This window comes from Solenopsis invicta, chromosome 16 (assembly GCF_016802725.1).
Source record: "Solenopsis invicta isolate M01_SB chromosome 16, UNIL_Sinv_3.0, whole genome shotgun sequence".
NCBI classification, from domain to species: domain Eukaryota; kingdom Metazoa; phylum Arthropoda; class Insecta; order Hymenoptera; family Formicidae; genus Solenopsis; species Solenopsis invicta.
The window spans coordinates 18,189,712-18,208,667 of NC_052679.1; the positions used below are offsets into that span (position 1 = coordinate 18,189,712).

General features: G+C 39.8%; 1 protein-coding gene across 5 annotated transcripts in view; it reads right to left on the reverse strand.

Moving 5' to 3' along the window:
* LOC105207370 (probable JmjC domain-containing histone demethylation protein 2C) overlaps window positions 1-18,956 on the reverse strand; it is a 301,096-nt gene that overhangs the window by 235,130 nt on the left and 47,010 nt on the right. For all 5 annotated transcript variants that reach the window (XM_039459078.1, XM_039459077.1, XM_026133722.2 and 2 more), the window contains exons 2-3: window positions 7,934-8,185; window positions 6,496-6,609 (exon numbers count right to left, since the gene is read on the reverse strand). In XM_039459078.1, coding sequence (XP_039315012.1) covers window positions 6,496-6,609; window positions 7,934-8,185 — 366 coding nt within the window. The remainder of the gene's footprint in view (window positions 1-6,495; window positions 6,610-7,933; window positions 8,186-18,956) is intronic.

Sequence of the window (18,956 nt, forward strand, 5' to 3'; positions counted from 1 at the left end):
AAGAATGCGTTGATAAATCGTAATAATAGAAGCTTCTTTAAGGATGTTATACAAATTCAAAGGGGGAGGAATAACGTCAATTTTCATCTTGTTTCGCGATTACTTCTCTTTTCCCTCGATGACGAATACGCGTTCGAGCGAGCACACCGCTCGCGTTCGTATTTACGTTACGTCAGCGCTACGCCGTTACGTCAGACACGCGTTATGCAATCGTTGTGCACAGCGTGACGGCGCGAAGCGCGTTAATGGTAGTAATACAACGGCAATTAGAACGTTATTACTGAAGCGTCGAGAGCACTTAATGTCCGCACAGTGCTCGTCGTGAATGCGATTCACGAGGCACTTTGCATGAAGTCCCAGAGTGCGAGACCAATCGCGTTTCCCTCTTTGATTTCGAGACAGTTTTAACATTTTTATTCGTTATTCAATCAACAAGATGACTAGACGCCGGAGGAAAAACATAGCAGAGTTATTATAATTAACAGAGAAATTAATTCGTTAACAAAGATCAGGCTCCATTTTTGTTGACGGAAAATTGCCTATAGATTTATCGAGCAGTCTGTAGATGAAAAAAAGAAAAACGCGGATGACCACGACCTCGCGACGGGAGACATTACGATTTGACCAGATTTAATGGCATAAGTTTAACTTTGTTCCCGGCCGTTATTATCTTATGTCCGCTACGGTCTGCATATCTCTTTTTTTTTTTCAACTTTATCCTGATTATTCCTGGGGGCCTTCATTACGAATGAATCGAATGAAATAAATGCTTGAGAGATGGAAAGGCAACCTCGCGCAATCGAAGAGAACTGCGTAATTACGCGGAGTAATAATTACTTCGTAGGACTGGAAATATGACGTACAACTCGAACTCGATGCATTCTGCAAATTGGTATTCCTATCGTTAATGTGCGAAGTGTAAGGTAAACTTCGCAGACTGCTAAGTATTATAATTAAAATTACGTCAGCTCTGCTACGCTCCCCTCAACGTCTTCGCATCCTATGGAAATTTTTACAGAGATATAAGAAGATAAGAAATATATCGGTTTTACGATGCCTGTCTCACAACTGACACGTGTATTTCCAAAATGTCAGTCACGGATTTCAGATTAAAAAAAAATTTATCTTTATTCATTAAAAAATATCCATTTGTACACGTTTCACATCGCCAAGCATAGAGAAAGATATGTAAAGTATAAGAAAAATGCTACATAATTGAAGCGCTCCTGTTTCAACAATCATATATTCGCGAAAGTCAAGCGACATGTTCATTTAGATAAGGACTAGACGTGTAACGTGCAACGTGTTTAGATAGATGTCCAGTATCCCACATCCCAAAATTATCGCCTAAATTATCTTCTTGCGCGAGAACCGTGTACGCTTTTGCACGTGTATATGCGCGTACGTATTATACATAATTTCTCGTCATTTTCTCGTCCAACGTAAACGAAAGCGCTTGCAAATAACTATCAACCGATGTTCTCAGCCGTTATTCGTGGCCATTGTAAAATCGTTCTCCGCGCACGCAGGAGAAAGCCGTTTTACCGTGAGGTACAATCGATAGAGGATTTCGCACGACATACGATATCTGTGCGAAGTCGTGGGCGGTTAACGAAACGTACTTTTTTTTTCTGTTCGCCGAGCCGTCGTTAAATATCTATACCGGGTCGCGAAATAGCGTCTGTCTAGTCTGGCTACGTCGCTCATCAATTCTAATGTGAAAATAAACAACCGGAATTGGTCTCGGGGTCAACGAAATTATCTGTCGACCGTTGAATAATTCCTACGCACGATAATTCGATTCGGGGACGAGGATCGAGAGACACCGAAGCGAAGCGTTCGTTCCTTATTTATGGATTACGACTTCACGGTTATAGACCGCTTGCTCCGAGAACGATCGTTTCCAAAGATTTTCCATCGTTCAAAGAGCGCCGATCAAATCCCATCTCCGATTGTATCCTCGCAATTTTAATTCTCTCCACGACCGCAATGCAATTTCCAAACGAAATTTCGTCCACGGTAGCGTGCACGATCTTCTATGTTTTTCTTTCCTACGAAGTTCTCTTCAGCCGAATGAATTAGCATATCAATGAAACCGGGCATTGTCCTTCCGCGGTAAGTTTTTGAAGCTAGCGTGGTATCGCAAGAAATATCTGTTTTCATTTTATCTCTCAAGTCGGAAATATTATTTATTCTGTTAAGTCGGAAGATTTGACGATCGTCTTCGTTCCTTGAAAAATTGACTTTTACCTCATTAATTATTCAGTTAACAATAGTTCATCACTAGAGATAAAAAAAAGTATATAAAGTATTCGGGAAAACAATAGTGATGAAAACGTTCCTGTCTCCATAACACGTGCATTAGTGAAAATGAAAATTAATTATAATAAATAATAAAAGCACTGATTAGTATATTTATATTTCCACATTCATATATTATATTTCTTTAAAATGTAAAATGCACATTGTATAATTTAATCCCCAAAAAACAAATATAAAATATAAAAGTAAACTACACAATATATCATCTACCTTCTTTTACGAATTTCCTAATACGCGTTTCTCTTTTACATAAAATCATAATAATATGGGCTTTAGTATTAATCAAAATTGTTTGTGCGGTTCTCTACAAGTGAATTCCCTAATTATCAAGCAAATATCTCTCGGAAAGAAAATTATCGGTCGGAAAATCACGACCCATGTCGGTGTCGACTGTTATCGTTCTATCACACGCCGCGGGTACTCGTTAGCAGTTGCCACGCGGCAGCTAATTAATTAAGGAGTTCCTTAATTAAGAACGCGTCCGCCATTAATCGCGATGCGTTCACCGTACAATCACGGGACCAAAGCGCCGGCAAATAAAATGACTATAGGCAGGTGACTGTCGTAAAGTTTAAATTGGAGACACAGACAGATGCGCATGCATGGCTTGTGTACCCGCGTAATAAAATTACTCGCATGCAATTACTTTTTCCACCGGCGACCACTCGATAAAATTGACTCGATAATGAACACGTTAACTCCGATATTTCTCGATACAGCGACCCTGCCATTCATCTTATACTTAATTGCTTCGTATTTAAACTCCGCCGACGAACGCACAGCAGGTTAGGTTATAACATCATTTATAAACGAAACTGTTTCGTAACTAAGGTATTACATGGACATAAGCTCAGTTTGTAGAAAGTTAAACTTCGAGGTATCGAGCCCTTAGCACGGTACAAAGTGCCCCAGAATATCACAATAATAATTTTCTCTTAAATTCAAATATTTCAATATTTAAAAAATTCTAAGCGAAGATATACTATATTATTCGAATTTTACGAAGTTCATAATGTTATTATAAAATCGTTATCATATAATCGTTATCATATAATTAAGAATGACTAAGCCATTGGAATAATCGTTTGTGCATCTAGACATTAGAGATTAATTCTGTTCAGAACTAATCTCCAAGATAAAAGGCATAACGTGTTTCTCTTCAGTGAGTGGGCATCTTTCAAGCAGGATCGCGTGAAGGGAGGCTGAAGGTATAATGCAGCGCCGTCGCACTTGGCCAAGGACCGTTAGACAGAACGGGAATATGTTGGCGCCTCGTCTTGGCCGTTCTCCAACGTTCCCCGATGATCGTGCACGCGCGTATGCGAGTCGTCAAACTAACAGGCGACGTCGCCGGCAGAGACGGCCGCGTGAGTGCGGAATCTTTTCTCAACGAGTTAAACGATCGCGGCTCTCAAAAATTCATTCCCGCTGCTCTTAAATCGATAATACAAAATTTGCTTTTCTCTCAATTAAAATTTATATCGTATAAAGTAATTTATATTAATACTCGTCCTCTCCTCCCCTCCTCCACAATGTATATAAATGTCCAATAATTGCGAGGGGTGTTAAATGCGGTTGTATCCGTTTGTGGCACTTGCGGCAACGAGAGCAAAACGCGAGCGACGTCTGCGAGTGACGAATGCGCGCACGCTAGGTATGCGATGCAGCGGGGAGAAAGAACCCGTCGCATTTATAGTTCAGGATCAACACACTCGCGCGCAGCTTTACCCCCCCGGGTAAATTTGGCCCCTCGCGCCGTTTCTACGCCCCTTTCGCACTCCTTTTTTTCCCCCCGTCGCACTTAACCGCTGACTTTCTCCTTTTCTCGACGAGACACGCGCGAGCGCACCAGTCCGCGGCTGAAAGTAGATCTATGGCCGCTCGAAAGAGATTTGTTGTTTAAACGAGGACCGATTTATCGTCGCGAAAAGAATTCGGAGTGATGCTGCTGGCTTCGCGAGCCACTTTGTCGAAACGCGAGAAATTTCAGATTAAAAATGAGATTGTTCTGAGATTATTATGAATGTCGGCATGGTAAAACATATTACCTCGATTTAACATGCTAAATTCGATCATAAATTTAAAGAAAAAAAAAAGCATGAAACCCGTCTGCATTGCTATAACGCGCGGGACTTTTCGAGGCGTCCATCCACGCCGTCCTTGATGCACAGGTCACGAAGGTAATACGTCTTGTTTGAGATGGATTAAGTCGCGCGCGGCAGGATAAAGGGCGGATCTGAAAGGTGAGACACACCTGAACCTGACCGCTGCGCCGGACGGAAAGTTCTCGCCGCACGTAAACGACTTACAGCCTCGTATACCGCAGCCGAGCGGGAAAAAGTTTTAACGGCAAAAGTTTGCCGGTAGTTTAATTACTTGGAAACAATTCCACCTCGCTCAACTCTTCCTACCCTAACAGAAGTGCGGCAACTTCCGAAGTGGTCGCACGCGCGCGCACGCACACACACGCATACACACACACAAACACACACACACACACACACACACACACACACACACACACACACACACATAAAAACAAACGCGCGCGCTGTTCTTTCACCCTCGCGAAGAGGGATCAGGCTGATCGATTTATTATCTCGGTCGAGTGTTTCCCTATCTCGGAGCTTCCCCGACGAGAGCTGAAAGTTTCTGCATGCTCATTCAATACACCTGCCTCAAGTTGCTACTCGACGAAAAGTCGATTAGTCGAAGGTCAAAGGCTAATATCGACGTTTGGTAATCGTTCGTTCGCGTGGTGAAATTTTGGCAATTTTTTATCTCTCGCCTTTTTAATAAATGGTCGATGGATTTTACCGTAATGAATTATAAAAGAAAATAAACGGAAAAGGGAACACATTATTTGATAATTCGTTCATGAAATTCAGTAAAATATTCACAATGACAAGATAAATGAAACAATAAAGCACAGCAGTGTTCACATTTTATAGAAAAATAATACAATTTAAAATTTCTATTGCTGCGTTACAATGGCGATGTATCAACGGATAAATTTAAACGATTGTAAACGGCATATCGAATCATATATATTAATAGTTTTTGCAGAAATCTCCACGTGTACCCTCCTACGTGTTTGTTCTAAATATTTCAAACACATAGCCTCCGCCGTTAATAAATTTTTTTCCGATTTCGCCGTCACGAAATAATAAAATTTTCCGTTCAGAGAGAAACATCCTGCAAAAAGTTCTGTCGCGTTCGCGAACATAACTCCTGCGGCACACACGCGAAAGTGAAACGAGAACTCGAGTCAAAGTTCGGCTGCAAGTTCGGTCGACTCTTCCGCTTAGCTCTTACGAGAAGTTGGACAACGAGCGAGCCCCCCGTGAAAGATTACTTACAGCAGCGGTACGACTCGGGAGAGGAAGAGACGCGCGCTCTCGCATTCGCATCCGCCCTGGAGGGGTGTCGGATGCGCCAATGGCGCCGGAACTTGTTCCCTAACTAAGTTCCCAGCGAGGCCCCTAACGAAGTAAGTTTCCAGTCGTAAAGCGGAAGTGGCCGCTGCGACGCGCTGTACCACGTTCGTCGACCGAACTCGCTCGGCCCGCAGGCTCTTAATCGTTTTCGGGATCCTCTATCGCATCTCGCGCGTAAAATGTGCCACGGCGATGAGGAAATTAGGAAGGAAACGAGATAACGGATTGTGTCAATGTACCTTGGTCAGCGGAAATTGTCACCGTGCCTCTCGTCGCAACTTTTTTAACATTTTTTACGTATTTTTACGTTCCACGTGAAAGTAAGCACGCACACGAGCGAGGAATTAAAAAATACTGTTAAATCATCAATTCTTTCTGATAACGAAAATGCTATCCTTATCGCACGTTTAACTTTCATATATCGTAAGGCAACTTGTATGTTAAAAAGATCAAATATTTTAATGTCAATTAACTATGAATAATGACCTGTCCAAGATTAATACGAAGAAAGAAAAGTAAAAATTGGTAAATGCAATGAGTCTGTTGAAGCAGATTTCATGGATTTATGTGATAATTAAACATTAACGTTACGTCAGAGCGCTTCTTTAAAATATAATTTGTCACCTTAAGTGGATCACAGAAATAATTAATGAAGTAAACGATCATTATGCATGGCGTTACAACTTATCAAGCGGTTGGTCTTAAATCGCCAAAAATTTGTATATATAATACTTACAGTGAATGACTTCAGCTTCGAGTAGTCGACGAAGTCCAATTTGCGATCTTGCATAAACTCGATCGGCATGGCGTCCTCGTGCAACTCGGCGCGTGCCACGAGAGGATAGAAGGTCTAGAAATAAAGACGCAATTTTTTTATTAACGTTGTAAAATAATATTTCAGTAGCGAGTCGTTCAAGCAGCATATTTCTATCGTTTAACATATGCATGCTGCATTAAATTAATTCGATTTACGTCAAAAAAGCTGAATGTTATTATAAAAGATGTAATATAATATTAAAATTTGGCAGAGTACTTTTAAAGAGCAGATATTTTATTCATTTATTTAATGAGATTACATTTTATAAATTAATTATGCCTGGCGAATTAATTAGAAATCACAACCAATTATTTGATGAAAATAGCCTACGACATATGCAGATAAAAGAGATTTATTTAAAAAAAAACATACTCATAAAAAAAATATAAATATTATAATTTGTTCATCTAGATAATAATTTTGACCTGATATGTGCGACATTTGATATTCAAGTAAAATTCATTATATTATATTTAAAAGAAATTGACGATCACAGCAGTGATGTTTTGACAATATTTATACAATGCTGCATTCAGACCTTTTAGAATTTCCTTTATAAAAAACCGCACAGAAAGCAAAAATTATATAAATGTAATTATTTTTGCGTCATTGAATCTTCGCAAAATAATTAAGCCCGCTCAATCGAAGCATTAAAATTTTAACGAGAAAAAGAGCATCGGTCCAATGGAACGCGGCAGTATGTTTTGTAACGGTCGAATTGTGTCGATTGTAAAATTTATTCAACAGGAATGGAGAATCGAGTATTTCATTAATTAACCACCACTGATTAATATTCGAACGGGATCGCGAGCATTCCTCAATTATCATCGTTAAAACATGAGAGATCTGCATTAAAAATGATAAATCGTGACAGTTTCTCTATATAATTCGAAGAAAATTACACGTGACAGATTATTGTCGGAATTTTACATGCGAATATCGTATGCGTATACATCGTATAACGTTTAAATTGTAATAAAAATGTTCTCTCAATATCGTACAACTTTTGTAATCTATATTTCTGAACAAGGCGAAAAAGTTTTATAATTTGTAATAAAAGTAAAAGAGAAGAAACTTATCTTTCGCTTTTAAATCGTGTTTAGTGAAAATTTCAGAAGAAATCTCTTAAATTTTGTAATATTCAATCTTTGATTCCCTTTTGGGCTTTTATATCTCCATAATTTAATTCGCTAAGTAAAACTATTAAATGTAACGCGATGGAAAAATTGGTACAAAAAAAAAATATATCAATGTCTCAATATTCTTTCTTCGTTGCAAAAAAAAAATTGAGATAAGATCGATCAAAAATTCGCGAGTACATCTGTGAAAGATATAAATACAGTCTATTTATACTTACGAGAGCTGGCCAAGCAACGGTGTCGGCGACCGCCGTGGCGCCCCTGAGCGGTTTCCCGTTAATGCGGTGCTGATGGTGGTTATTGTTCGCGTGATTGTGATGATCGATGGGGATGAGACTGGCGTGCCTGGGGTCAGGTCGTTCGGCCCAGTAGAGACCTCGTTCAATGAGAAAGAAGGAGAATACGGCATCCCTGTGTGGTGACAGCCACTCCCTCCTTTGCCACTCGACGTCGTCGTACTCTACGAGGATCTGCAAGCACATGATCGAACGCTTATATTAAGTGCATACGTAATATATTAAAGCGACTATGACGATGAGAAGCCTCGGAAACGGAGTCTCCGTGACGTTCACGCTCTTAACGATCTAATAATATAGATTGATAATATTTAATGATGTAACTTTCATAAATAAGCGTTATCCATGTATATCATTTTTCACGGTTATAATAACAATATTTTGCAGCGGTATATAATATCCCAGAATGTGGTGGCTACACATCCCTTTAATTTTTTTGACAAAACCCATTTCGCAAATAATCCCTTCAATTACACAGCATTACGAAGAACAGTTCTCCGCATAACTACTTTTTGTTTTTTAATTGTAACGTAACAGTATATACCGTGTCCGCTGTTAATTAGAGGCTTTCAAAATAGCAGGTGCTACATAATGAAATGGAATCTGTGTAGGTTCTACTTATTCCACGGAATCACGAGGGGTTAAGGATTAAACCGTTCTCGACAACGAGCGGTTATCATGCGAACGATGCACGGGGCGGGACCTTTTCAGCTATCCACGTAACAACCACCCAGTTAATTATCAGCGCCTATTATCGCGATATTCATGCGCGCTTATCGAGCCTCTCTCGTTCGCGTTCCTCCAGAAACGCACGCAACGAATTGGCGCGTCGATGGCGAGATTGTCTCGAATATGCCGTACATATTTATACAGAGGGCGAGATGACGGTGTACGTGGGAATAGCGCAATTAATATGTATTATTCATAACCTCTGGCCTGGAGCAGAAAGTGCTAGCTGTTAGGATAACGAGAGGGTTAGGAGGCGGGAAGTAGCAGGATCCGCACGCTCGGTTTACTCTCGGGCTTTGTCAACGCGACCGGGATTTCGCGTGCGGGGTGCTGCCCGATTCACCGAATCAAATGACGGATAGTCATTCCGCGTCTCGTGGCCTCTGCGAAAGCGTACACGCTTTAATTTTAACCTAAATTCAAATACACGCCTCCCCGTTCCCGAGTTCGACATAAATGTGCATTTAGATTACAGGCTGCGGGCTTTCTTATAACGTTTAGGTTCCATTCGTAAGATAATTAAAAAAAATGTTGATAGCACTTTCGCACACGACACGCAGAACTCCTGAATGTTCGAAATAATTTCTATCTTCAACTTTATAATTACAAAACGGTTGTATCGACATCACGAGATGCCCGTTGGCGCAATATGGATGAGGAAAGATTCCACGGCGTAAGACTGTACGCGTATTATATTTATAGACATCGAAGAGTATCCGGTTCTAGATTCCCTTGGAATATCGTGCAACGCGCCACCCCCTCGCCTGTCTAGCGCACTGGGGTCATCGTAATCGCAAGGGGAGAGCGTGACTCGGCGCGGTCACGGTGCGTCAGCCAATTAATTGATAAATCAGCATTCACGGGCGGAGCGCGCTCGTAGAAATCGCCACACCGTAACCGCAAATACTCAATTCGGTATCTGGCCGATACCATGCATTGGGCGTTGCAATTATATCGCGTATAATAAGACATGTAATAAAATTTGCCAAAAGGTTTCAATACCAAGAGAAAATGATTCGTGATAAACAATAAAAATAAAATGCGCGGAATGTGTGAAATATCATTGATATAAAATGATTCGATAAAACACATATCGGAAAGATATTCTATAAATAAACAATAGAGATACGCGATGACTCAATTTATCGACGCCAGTAATGTAGCTGATAATTGTATACCTATTAGCATTGACGCGTGCGCGCGCATTGATCGGTTCCACTTATCTTTTCATGATCGAAAGAAACGGCGTTGAATAAATTTGCATTTGTACGACCGTAGGAAATTAATTAATGTGTCTGGGAACGGCGGGTTGGCCAAACTCCGATACTAAACAGCACCGTGGCACATCGCAGGCATCAATAATAACGGCTCGTAGCCGTTATTAATCGAACGCGCAAGAAACGCGAGATGAGGTACGAGCGAGGCGCGGTTTCCGTGTACGCGAGTGGAGCGTGACGGCGCATAATTGCGAAACGTTAATCGGTTAATTAATAAGTAAATATCTACGGGGCGCAACGGCCGTTAATAATAGACGAGGGACGCGCCGCGTAAACGATACACGGATGATTAATAATAACGTAATCTCGCGCTCGCTCGCCCGTTCGATGCGTTTAATAGCGCTGTCGTTGGCACGCAATCCGAATCGCGGGAGCATTCGGCACCGGCGGGGCTATGTCAGGAATTGTAATCTGTTTTCGCAGGAATCTCTCTCTCTCTCTCTCTCTCTCTCTCTCTCTCTTCTATATTTCCGTCCCGCGCGTCCGGATTATCCGCGCATCGGGGATGCCGCCCGGACGACGTAATCCAAGGCGCAACGACGAATCCCTTCCCGGTTTATCCAGAATTCGCATTGCAACGCCCGCGCCGTGGCGTGTCGCAGATATTAATGGCGACTTAAAAAATCGCGGGAATTATTTTGGCATGAGGATTTCAAGAATCGTGAATTCCATATTATCACTTTCATTGTAAAGTATACTTCCCCAGAGTTTGATTTAAATAGTATTATAATATTCGTACTGTTTTCACGCAGTTCTATATTAAATCCAACATTTTTTTTTTACAACATACAAAATAATATTCTTTGGCATACAACTGTTTATAATTTTGCAAAATCAGACAATTTTATTACAAATACCGTCCGAAAAAAGTATACCGCATCGTTATTTCTTTAAATTAGGTTTCGCTTCAGAACTATTTTAGTATATTTTAACTACTGCTTTAATTTAATGCAGATTATTACTTTGTAACAATCTATAAACAAATTATTATAATGTAATATAATTACAATCAATTTTTCAGAGAAGTGGAAAAAAGAATAACCTGCAATATTAAGTCGTCAATAAAACTCTGTCGATTAGACAGAATCAATGTTGATAGCACAATTGCTCTCATTTCTTTGAAACAGCGAAAATAATTTCAAGCAAATCTTCCAAAAAACATAATTAAAGAAGAAGTGTTGTTAATGATATTAATGATGATCGATGAATTCCTTGATATATTCCTGTAATCGTAATTGATGACAATAGAAAGAATCCTATATTTTCTTTCTTGTAGAATAGAAAAATAAATTTTTAATTTGCTGGCAATATTTAAATAAGTCAAAGTAGAACTTTATGCTGTCTCTGGAAAAGGCAACTTGAACGAAATGACCAGTTTTGAAATAACCAGAACGAACCATCTTACGACACATGACACGAATTCCAGAACTGGCCCAGAGATTGAGAATTATCCCAGAATGCAAGAACGATCTCTCGCTCGTCCGTGTCCCAGACGGTCCCGAGGGGTGGCGACAATATTCCCGGTACCAAGGCTGGTTTTAACCCTTGGCTTCAGGGGACGCTCACCAGGTGGCGATATCTCTCGGAGCGGAGGATCATAATGGCCGCCAAGGCCATCATGCTCCGCCTCTGGTGAACGCCAAGCACCGCCCAGATGGTTTCCCCGGTAACCATCCAGACCGGCCATTTTGCCATTGCGACCTACCACAACCTTCTCCTACGACCATGGACGGATAGTCTCCCTCCACCGATTTCGATCCCCTTCCAGTTCTAAGCGTCGTTCTTTCCCTCTCTCGTCCCTTTTCGCGTCCCCACTACCAGACAGCTCACAGTATGGTACCAGACTCGCGCTTGTTCCAGACGGAGATTAGGAACTGGGCGGCTTCGTTCCACTAATCATCGTCTACTAGACATGATGCTCGATAATTAAGTACAATAATAATAATAACAGAGGGGAGAGAGAAAGAGAAAGAGACACTCTCATTCACACACATGAAAGAAGCTTAAAATAACTTGAAGATTCTGATTGTCAAAGAAAATATCTTTAATTAAAAACAAGACCTAGTTTAAGTTATCTTTAATTAAAACAACTGACAAAATTATATATCTTGATTGATGAATTATATATCTTGAAATAGACGAAGCCAATTCTGTTTTTCAACGAAAACGTTCATAGTCAATAATTAACATGAAAATTGTGTGCAAATAATATAAGATTTTGTTTCATTTAAAAATTATAAATAATATCTTAAATAAGAGACATTGTAAGTATAAAAGTATAATTATAATTATCTGCGATAATATCTCGCAACGTATACGTAAATAATTAAACAATATGCGTAAAAATAAACAAACGTGCACATGATAAGTTGCAATGATGAAAACGTTTTATTATTTCTTGTTATATCGAAACTTGAATAGAAGAAAGAAGGTAAGACAGAATTTTATTACATACTACGCGATATGAAATCCCCTAAGAACTCGGCAAGAAGTACCAAGAAAATATACGACACGTACTTGTAAAGAAAAGAAACAGATGTCAACCCCTACGATACAAACTGGTCAAAATAGAAACAAATGTAAGTCAAAAATTGCCGATTGTCTTTTCCTCACATTTTATTTTCTCGCGAGAAAAATAAATCTTTTATCAATTGCAATTAATTATTGCAGAAGAATTACCATTGAAAAGACAGACAATTTTTAGAACACGTATCTTTTAACATTTTCACTGTATTTATTATCATAATATATTTTTAACTTTTTAAAATTACAAAATTGAACATTTGGGACTTTTTAATTAAGTTTATTTTCGAAAGAGCGATATCGTGTCAATTAATGCCACTTTCTCACTTATTGAAGGTTTCAAAGAAAAGAAATACACTTTCTTTGACAGTTATAACATATTTTAACGAGAAGTATGTACGTCAAGTATAAATAAAATCGTTATTAATATTCAGTTATCATGCTAAAATTAGAACACTCAATTAGACATTCGAGCCTAATTTTGCTAATACCGCAGAATCGTATTCCGAGATATCGCATTTAGAAAATTAGTACTAGCAAGACAGTTCCAAACGTATTATCAATAATAATTTCGTTATTACATTATATTGTATTATATAAAAATATATTCAATGGTACCAGTTTAATTTGTCAAGAATATATCAATTCCAAAATCCTTTCACTACTTTTCACGTTACTGGTTTTAAAAAAAGCATTACGAATAGTGTGTTTAATATTAATGTCATCCCATGAGACTTTAACTGATAGAGCGGAAAGGAGGTTTTTAATTAAACGAGCCGTTTCGCGGCTTTTTTCTTGAAAGGTTTATAGGTCTACGGGGATGACGCGCGACCTTGTTCACAGCGACATCGATTTTTCCATTTTGGCCTCGTTGGCCGCGAGCGAGAACAGAATATGCGAATGCCAACTATCCAAGCGAGGGTTTTAACACAGAAGAGAAAGAGAGGAGAAAGAGAGAGAGAGAGAGCGAGAGAGAAAGAAAGAGAGCACAGCACGTCAATATCCTGTCAAGCGCCGTGCGCGTGCACATATCGATACGGCCGGCCGGCTTCCTGTTATTTCGCCGGCCTTGTTCGCCGGTCGTAACAACGCGCCGCGCTGATCCAATATTCGATCCGCGGGGGACGCGATGACGTAAGTCGCGTCTCTCGTTTCTACACACACACACACACACACATATATATACACCCTCGACCTGCTCTCCCCGTGCCTGTCGCGAAACGCGATTTCCCTTCCCGCCGCGCGAGAGAACTCGCAGTGGAAACGGCGCGCGCTTGTCAGAAGCGCGTGAGGCGAACTTTCCCTCGGCTGTCGCATCCTGTCAGGCCGAAACGACGGTTTCGGGCGAACTCGCACGCAGCCCCGCTGCTGTCGATCATTCCTGACGGAGAACGCGAGTGATCGCATCAAGTTAAAGACCCTTTGAATACTCATTAAAATTTATTTTATTACGCCATTAACCCTCGAGGTTGGTCCGTGGAACCACGCGAAAAAAATTTTATTCCAGTTTGTTGGAATCGATGTTCCAGAGACCAACCTCAGTAAAAGTGTCACTATATTTTATCCCCGTACTTAAGGATTAAACTCGCGATCCGGCTAACTGCAGCTCAGTGAGTCTATTCTCAGACACTTAATTAGAATTTTATATCCTTGTACTTCCACAAAGATAAAAATAACTTCCTCGTTTATTTTATTAAGTAATTTGGTACTACAATTTAACTACGATCTTATACGAAATGTATCTTATCAATAATTATTTCTTTAATATTCGAGCAATTTAATATCATTATTCGGTAATGATATAAATACACAGAAAAAAATGACTAAATTTCAATAAATATTTGTTTGACTTGAGTACTTGCAATTAAATATTTATTAAATGTAAATATTTATTTAGTACAAGAATCACTAATGTAATTTAACTATCAATTTTTTTCTATTGAACAAACATTTACGTTCCGTAAGTAAATATCTCATTGCAAGTATATTCAAACAAATATTTATTAAAATTCAATAATTTTTCTTTCAGTGTAAAAAAATATTTGCTTAACTCTCTAGAAAAATATGTAAATCAATACTATTCTTTGAAAAATTAAAATAAGAAATATATAGAAGACCTGACCTGCAATATCGATCTATACGATAATTCAACGGTAAGTTATCACAGTCTAGCTCTCTCTGAGCTCTTTTATACCCTTATAATGAAACTTGTCGCAAATTATTGGGAATAAAACGGTATTTATACCCTTAACTTTTTATTCCATTTTGTGTCACGATGATCGAAAGCAGAAAATAACATTTCTTTATTCGATGGTAGCCATATTTATAGAAGTGCTACTTTTCTCATTCAAGTACTCTGTGGCAGCAAATGCAAATAAAAAAAAATCTAAATTTCTTTCCTTCTTTATTTCCCATTTTTCCGCATCGATTCGTCTGGTTGATTATCTCAAGTCTATTTTTGCAACGCTTTCTGTAGCCTTATCGTTAAACACTAAATTGGAGGACACGTCAGTCAAAAACTGACTAGCTGTCCGCTCTGCCGGCTCTTAATGTCGAGTTGTTATGCCACTTCCCTCGCACGTAAGCGTATTCCGGCGCTTACGAATAGTCAACGACTGTGACGTCATGAATACAATAAAGGAGAAACCGCAACTACACCAATGGAATAGAAACCACAGTTGCTTTCCAAATCGGCTTTCCAAAAGTCGCAATCGTACGCAGCGAAACGAAGAAGTCAATTTAAATTACTAATCAAAAAGTTTCAATTTAAATAATTATAGATTAGGAGGGGAAAGCCCAGCAGAGAGAAAGAGAGAGAGAGAGAGAAAGAGAGAGAGGAAAGTTACGTGTCGTTTTTTGGGCAAAGTATCGATTATCGGAAAAATTTGTGCTGTAATAATTAAGAAAACGTCAATTACATGGTTACGACATTTTTCCATTGAAAGCGTAAAATGAATTGCCAATAAAAAGGTAGCGAGTTCGTCGACGTAAATTACATGTAAACAACGTCCAATGCTCTTCTTTTCCGCGATTTCGAGATAATTAATACGTGTGATCATCGAACGCCGCGACGAGATTTTTAAATCACTGCGAGAGATCGAGCAGAGATCGTTTTTTAACAGAAACGATTATATTACTGTGCAAATTGTTGCGAATACCGCGGATGCAGCCGGATGATCTTTCAATCAATTTGTTTCGAATGGTAATGAAAATAATTCGATAATTCAATTAACGTGCATAGATAGTAAAACGGCGCGTAACAAGGTTATTAAAACGAACGACGGGCCTTCATCCGTTTAAAATAACGTGTGCCCCTGGAGTGCGAGTCGAATCAACAAGTGGAACAAAAAATTTTTCCAACGTGCGTGAAACGATGCACCTGTTTACACATTGTGTTGTAAGTAAACACAAACCCTCGTTGGCGTGACAAATGTGAATTGCTCGGCGTGATTTCGGCAAGAACACACGGAATAACGGAGAGTTGAAAATGTAGAACGTTTGCAATAATCTCTCTCTCTCTCTCTCTCTCTCTCTCTCTCTCTCTCTCTTTCTCTTTCTCTCGGAAATGCGAATCGCGAAAGCTTCATAATAGAAGGAAAGCGTGAAATTACGACAAGGAATTTTAAACGCCTAATGAAAAGGTAGAAATACAAGGATTGCCTTTGACTAGGAAGAAAAAAATTGATTTCATCAGAAGCAATGATTTCCGACTAATTCAATTTAAATTGATCGCACGATTGTTGTCTCGCATTTTTTTCTCGAGGGAATAAACGCGCGTACCTGTTTGCGCTCTTCGCGTCTCTCAGACTGAAAGCATCGCGGCCGCGTTACATTGCGAGTGCACGAGAGACAAACGAGAGACAAACGAGAGACAAACGAAAGACGACGAGTTCGCGGGAGTCCGCGTTCTCATCGGGTCGCACAGGCTCTTTCTTCATTTCACGCCGCCGGCACTGACAGTTATTCAGCAGCGCTGTGCGCCGGTGACGATGGAACCGTTACCGTCCCGAATCTCTCACCGCGTCATTAGTTTTGCTCTTATTCATTCCGCGCGCGCAGCCGGGAATAGAGGGGCTCGCGAATGCACGTACGATTTCGCGAGCGATGATGCGCGCAATGCAACTCGCATTCGGCAGCGTCTTGGCGCTCCTTATCTTTTTGACGATTTGCACGACAACTTGATTTATGACGATCAAAGCGAGCTCCATCAAAATATTCAAAGTTTTTACTGATTCAATTTTCACTGATTCAATTTATGATTTCACTAAACTCTTAACGTATGTGCAAATGACGATTTGCCTATTAGCGAGGTACGCTCTCTCTGAGGGAAAAATTTTAATAAATATTTATTCAAATAGTACTAATGAAATATTTACTAAATGTGAATACATGTACATATTTGTTTAACACAAGAACCATTAATTCAATTTAAGTATTATTTTTTCTTATAGAAAATATTAATGTACCGTAAATAAATTATATAAATTCATTAGTACTATTAAAATAAATATTTATTGAAATTTAGAAGAATCTTTTCTTCGGTGTAGAATCAAATCGAAAAAAAAATTTCTTTCAGAGATTCATATAAGTGTAACTCAAAAACAAGAACAGTTTATACTAGTCTCTTATCATCCTATCCAGCTTATTGTTCTTCAAAATATACTTTCTAACGTTTCAGCAAGTAACATTCAGCTTTGTATTTCCTGCAGTCCATTATAGGTCGATATCCACTGTAATAAACGGTTTCACAATAATCGAGATATTTATTGCGTACAGTATCGAGCATACGATATATTGCCGACGACGTCGATTATAATTTACGGAGCAGAATGCAACTACGCACGTCGAAATGACGATAACAGAAGAATGCTTTCAGCGCGGTATATACACACGTCGGGATATTTACACAAAAATCTCCGTCATTTTACCGGGAACAAAGGCAGCGTTCGTTCTGTGCGAGCCCAAAGTGGAGTCTCAGCGACGCAGAGCGGAGATATATCCCGCCGCACGGCGAGATTTCGTTTTTGTCGGAGAGGGTGGGGGGAGGGCGAAAGAAACGGAGAAAAAAGAAAAAAGAAGCAGTGGGAAGGGCGAGCTGTGTTATCTGTGAGAAAGGGTAACGCGGGAAACGTGCGGGAACGCGATCGGATAAAAAGGGCGTTCTCTCGTTGTTGCGTGCTTGCACGCGAAACTCACACGAGTCATCGTCGATGAAGAGCCCGCGCGAAGTGCATCGAGTGCGGGCGCGCGTGTGCATCCGAGAGAGGCACGCACGTCCGTACGGACAGAGCGTGACACACGCATGTACGGACGAGTGCGTTCTTGAAATACGAGCCCTATTTCCCCGGGAATTGCGAGTAGATGAGAGAGGAATGAGTTACGCGAAAAAGGAGTAGAGAGAACGATAAAGATAAAGAGGGAAGAAGACTGAAAGAGGGTGGGACAGAGAAAAAAAAGAGGAAGGGAAAAGTGCGTTCTCTCTGTAAAAGAATTTTTTTTCACTTTTCTCATCCTTGCTCAGCATTCTTCTCTTTCCGCACTTCGAGCTTTCTCACAGTCCTTTGCCTGTCCGCTACCTTTTACGTTGTTATACGTTCCGTTTCTTGCACAATACACAAAGACAACAAAGGTGGTTATTATTCATAAAATGCAACTTTTCAAATTTTATATTTCTTATTATTAAGGTTATTAATATGGAAAATACATTTCTATATCTATTCATGTATTTTGAATCCGTTATTCTGTGTGACCTACGGTCAAGAGTAAATCTGAAGAATATTCATTTTCCCTTGCTCTTATATCACAGAATAATAAATCTCGAGCACTCTTTTTTTATTTTCTCTTTAATTCATCGGCTCTCTGCCGTTCCGCGTGGATTTTGTTTTTTAATACCGCGGTGCTCGCGTATTTTCGCGAAAATAGGCCGCGAGAAGAGAAGCTGCTGAGTGCATGGAGAGTAGTTGCATTGGTGAGTGCAGTGTGCATGGTTCCGTGAGAGTCAATGAGCAAGGGGGAGAGAGAGAAGGAGAGAGGCGCCGAGAAATGAAGGTAGCGAGGACGAGAACGATGGCGCGCAACGCTAGCTAGTGATGGTGACCTCTTTCTGGACCTGCCCGTCAGTAGTAAGTAGTTGCGCGTTAGAATGCTCGAAGAAGTGAGCACAGCAAATGCTGCAAAGAGCTTATTTCTTTCTCCGCGCGCTTTTAGACATCCCATGTTGCGTGATGCATCCGAGATTGCGATTGCTGGAATTCGATAAATGAAAAACGAAAAAGTTTAACGCGGTAACTACTCGCAAATTATTCTATAAAAAAATGGATCAAATCTCGATTTAAATAATGTATAAATGGTCCTAGAATTCAGAATAGAATTCTATTTGTAATTTTATGCGCTAAAGTATGTGAGAAATATTTGAA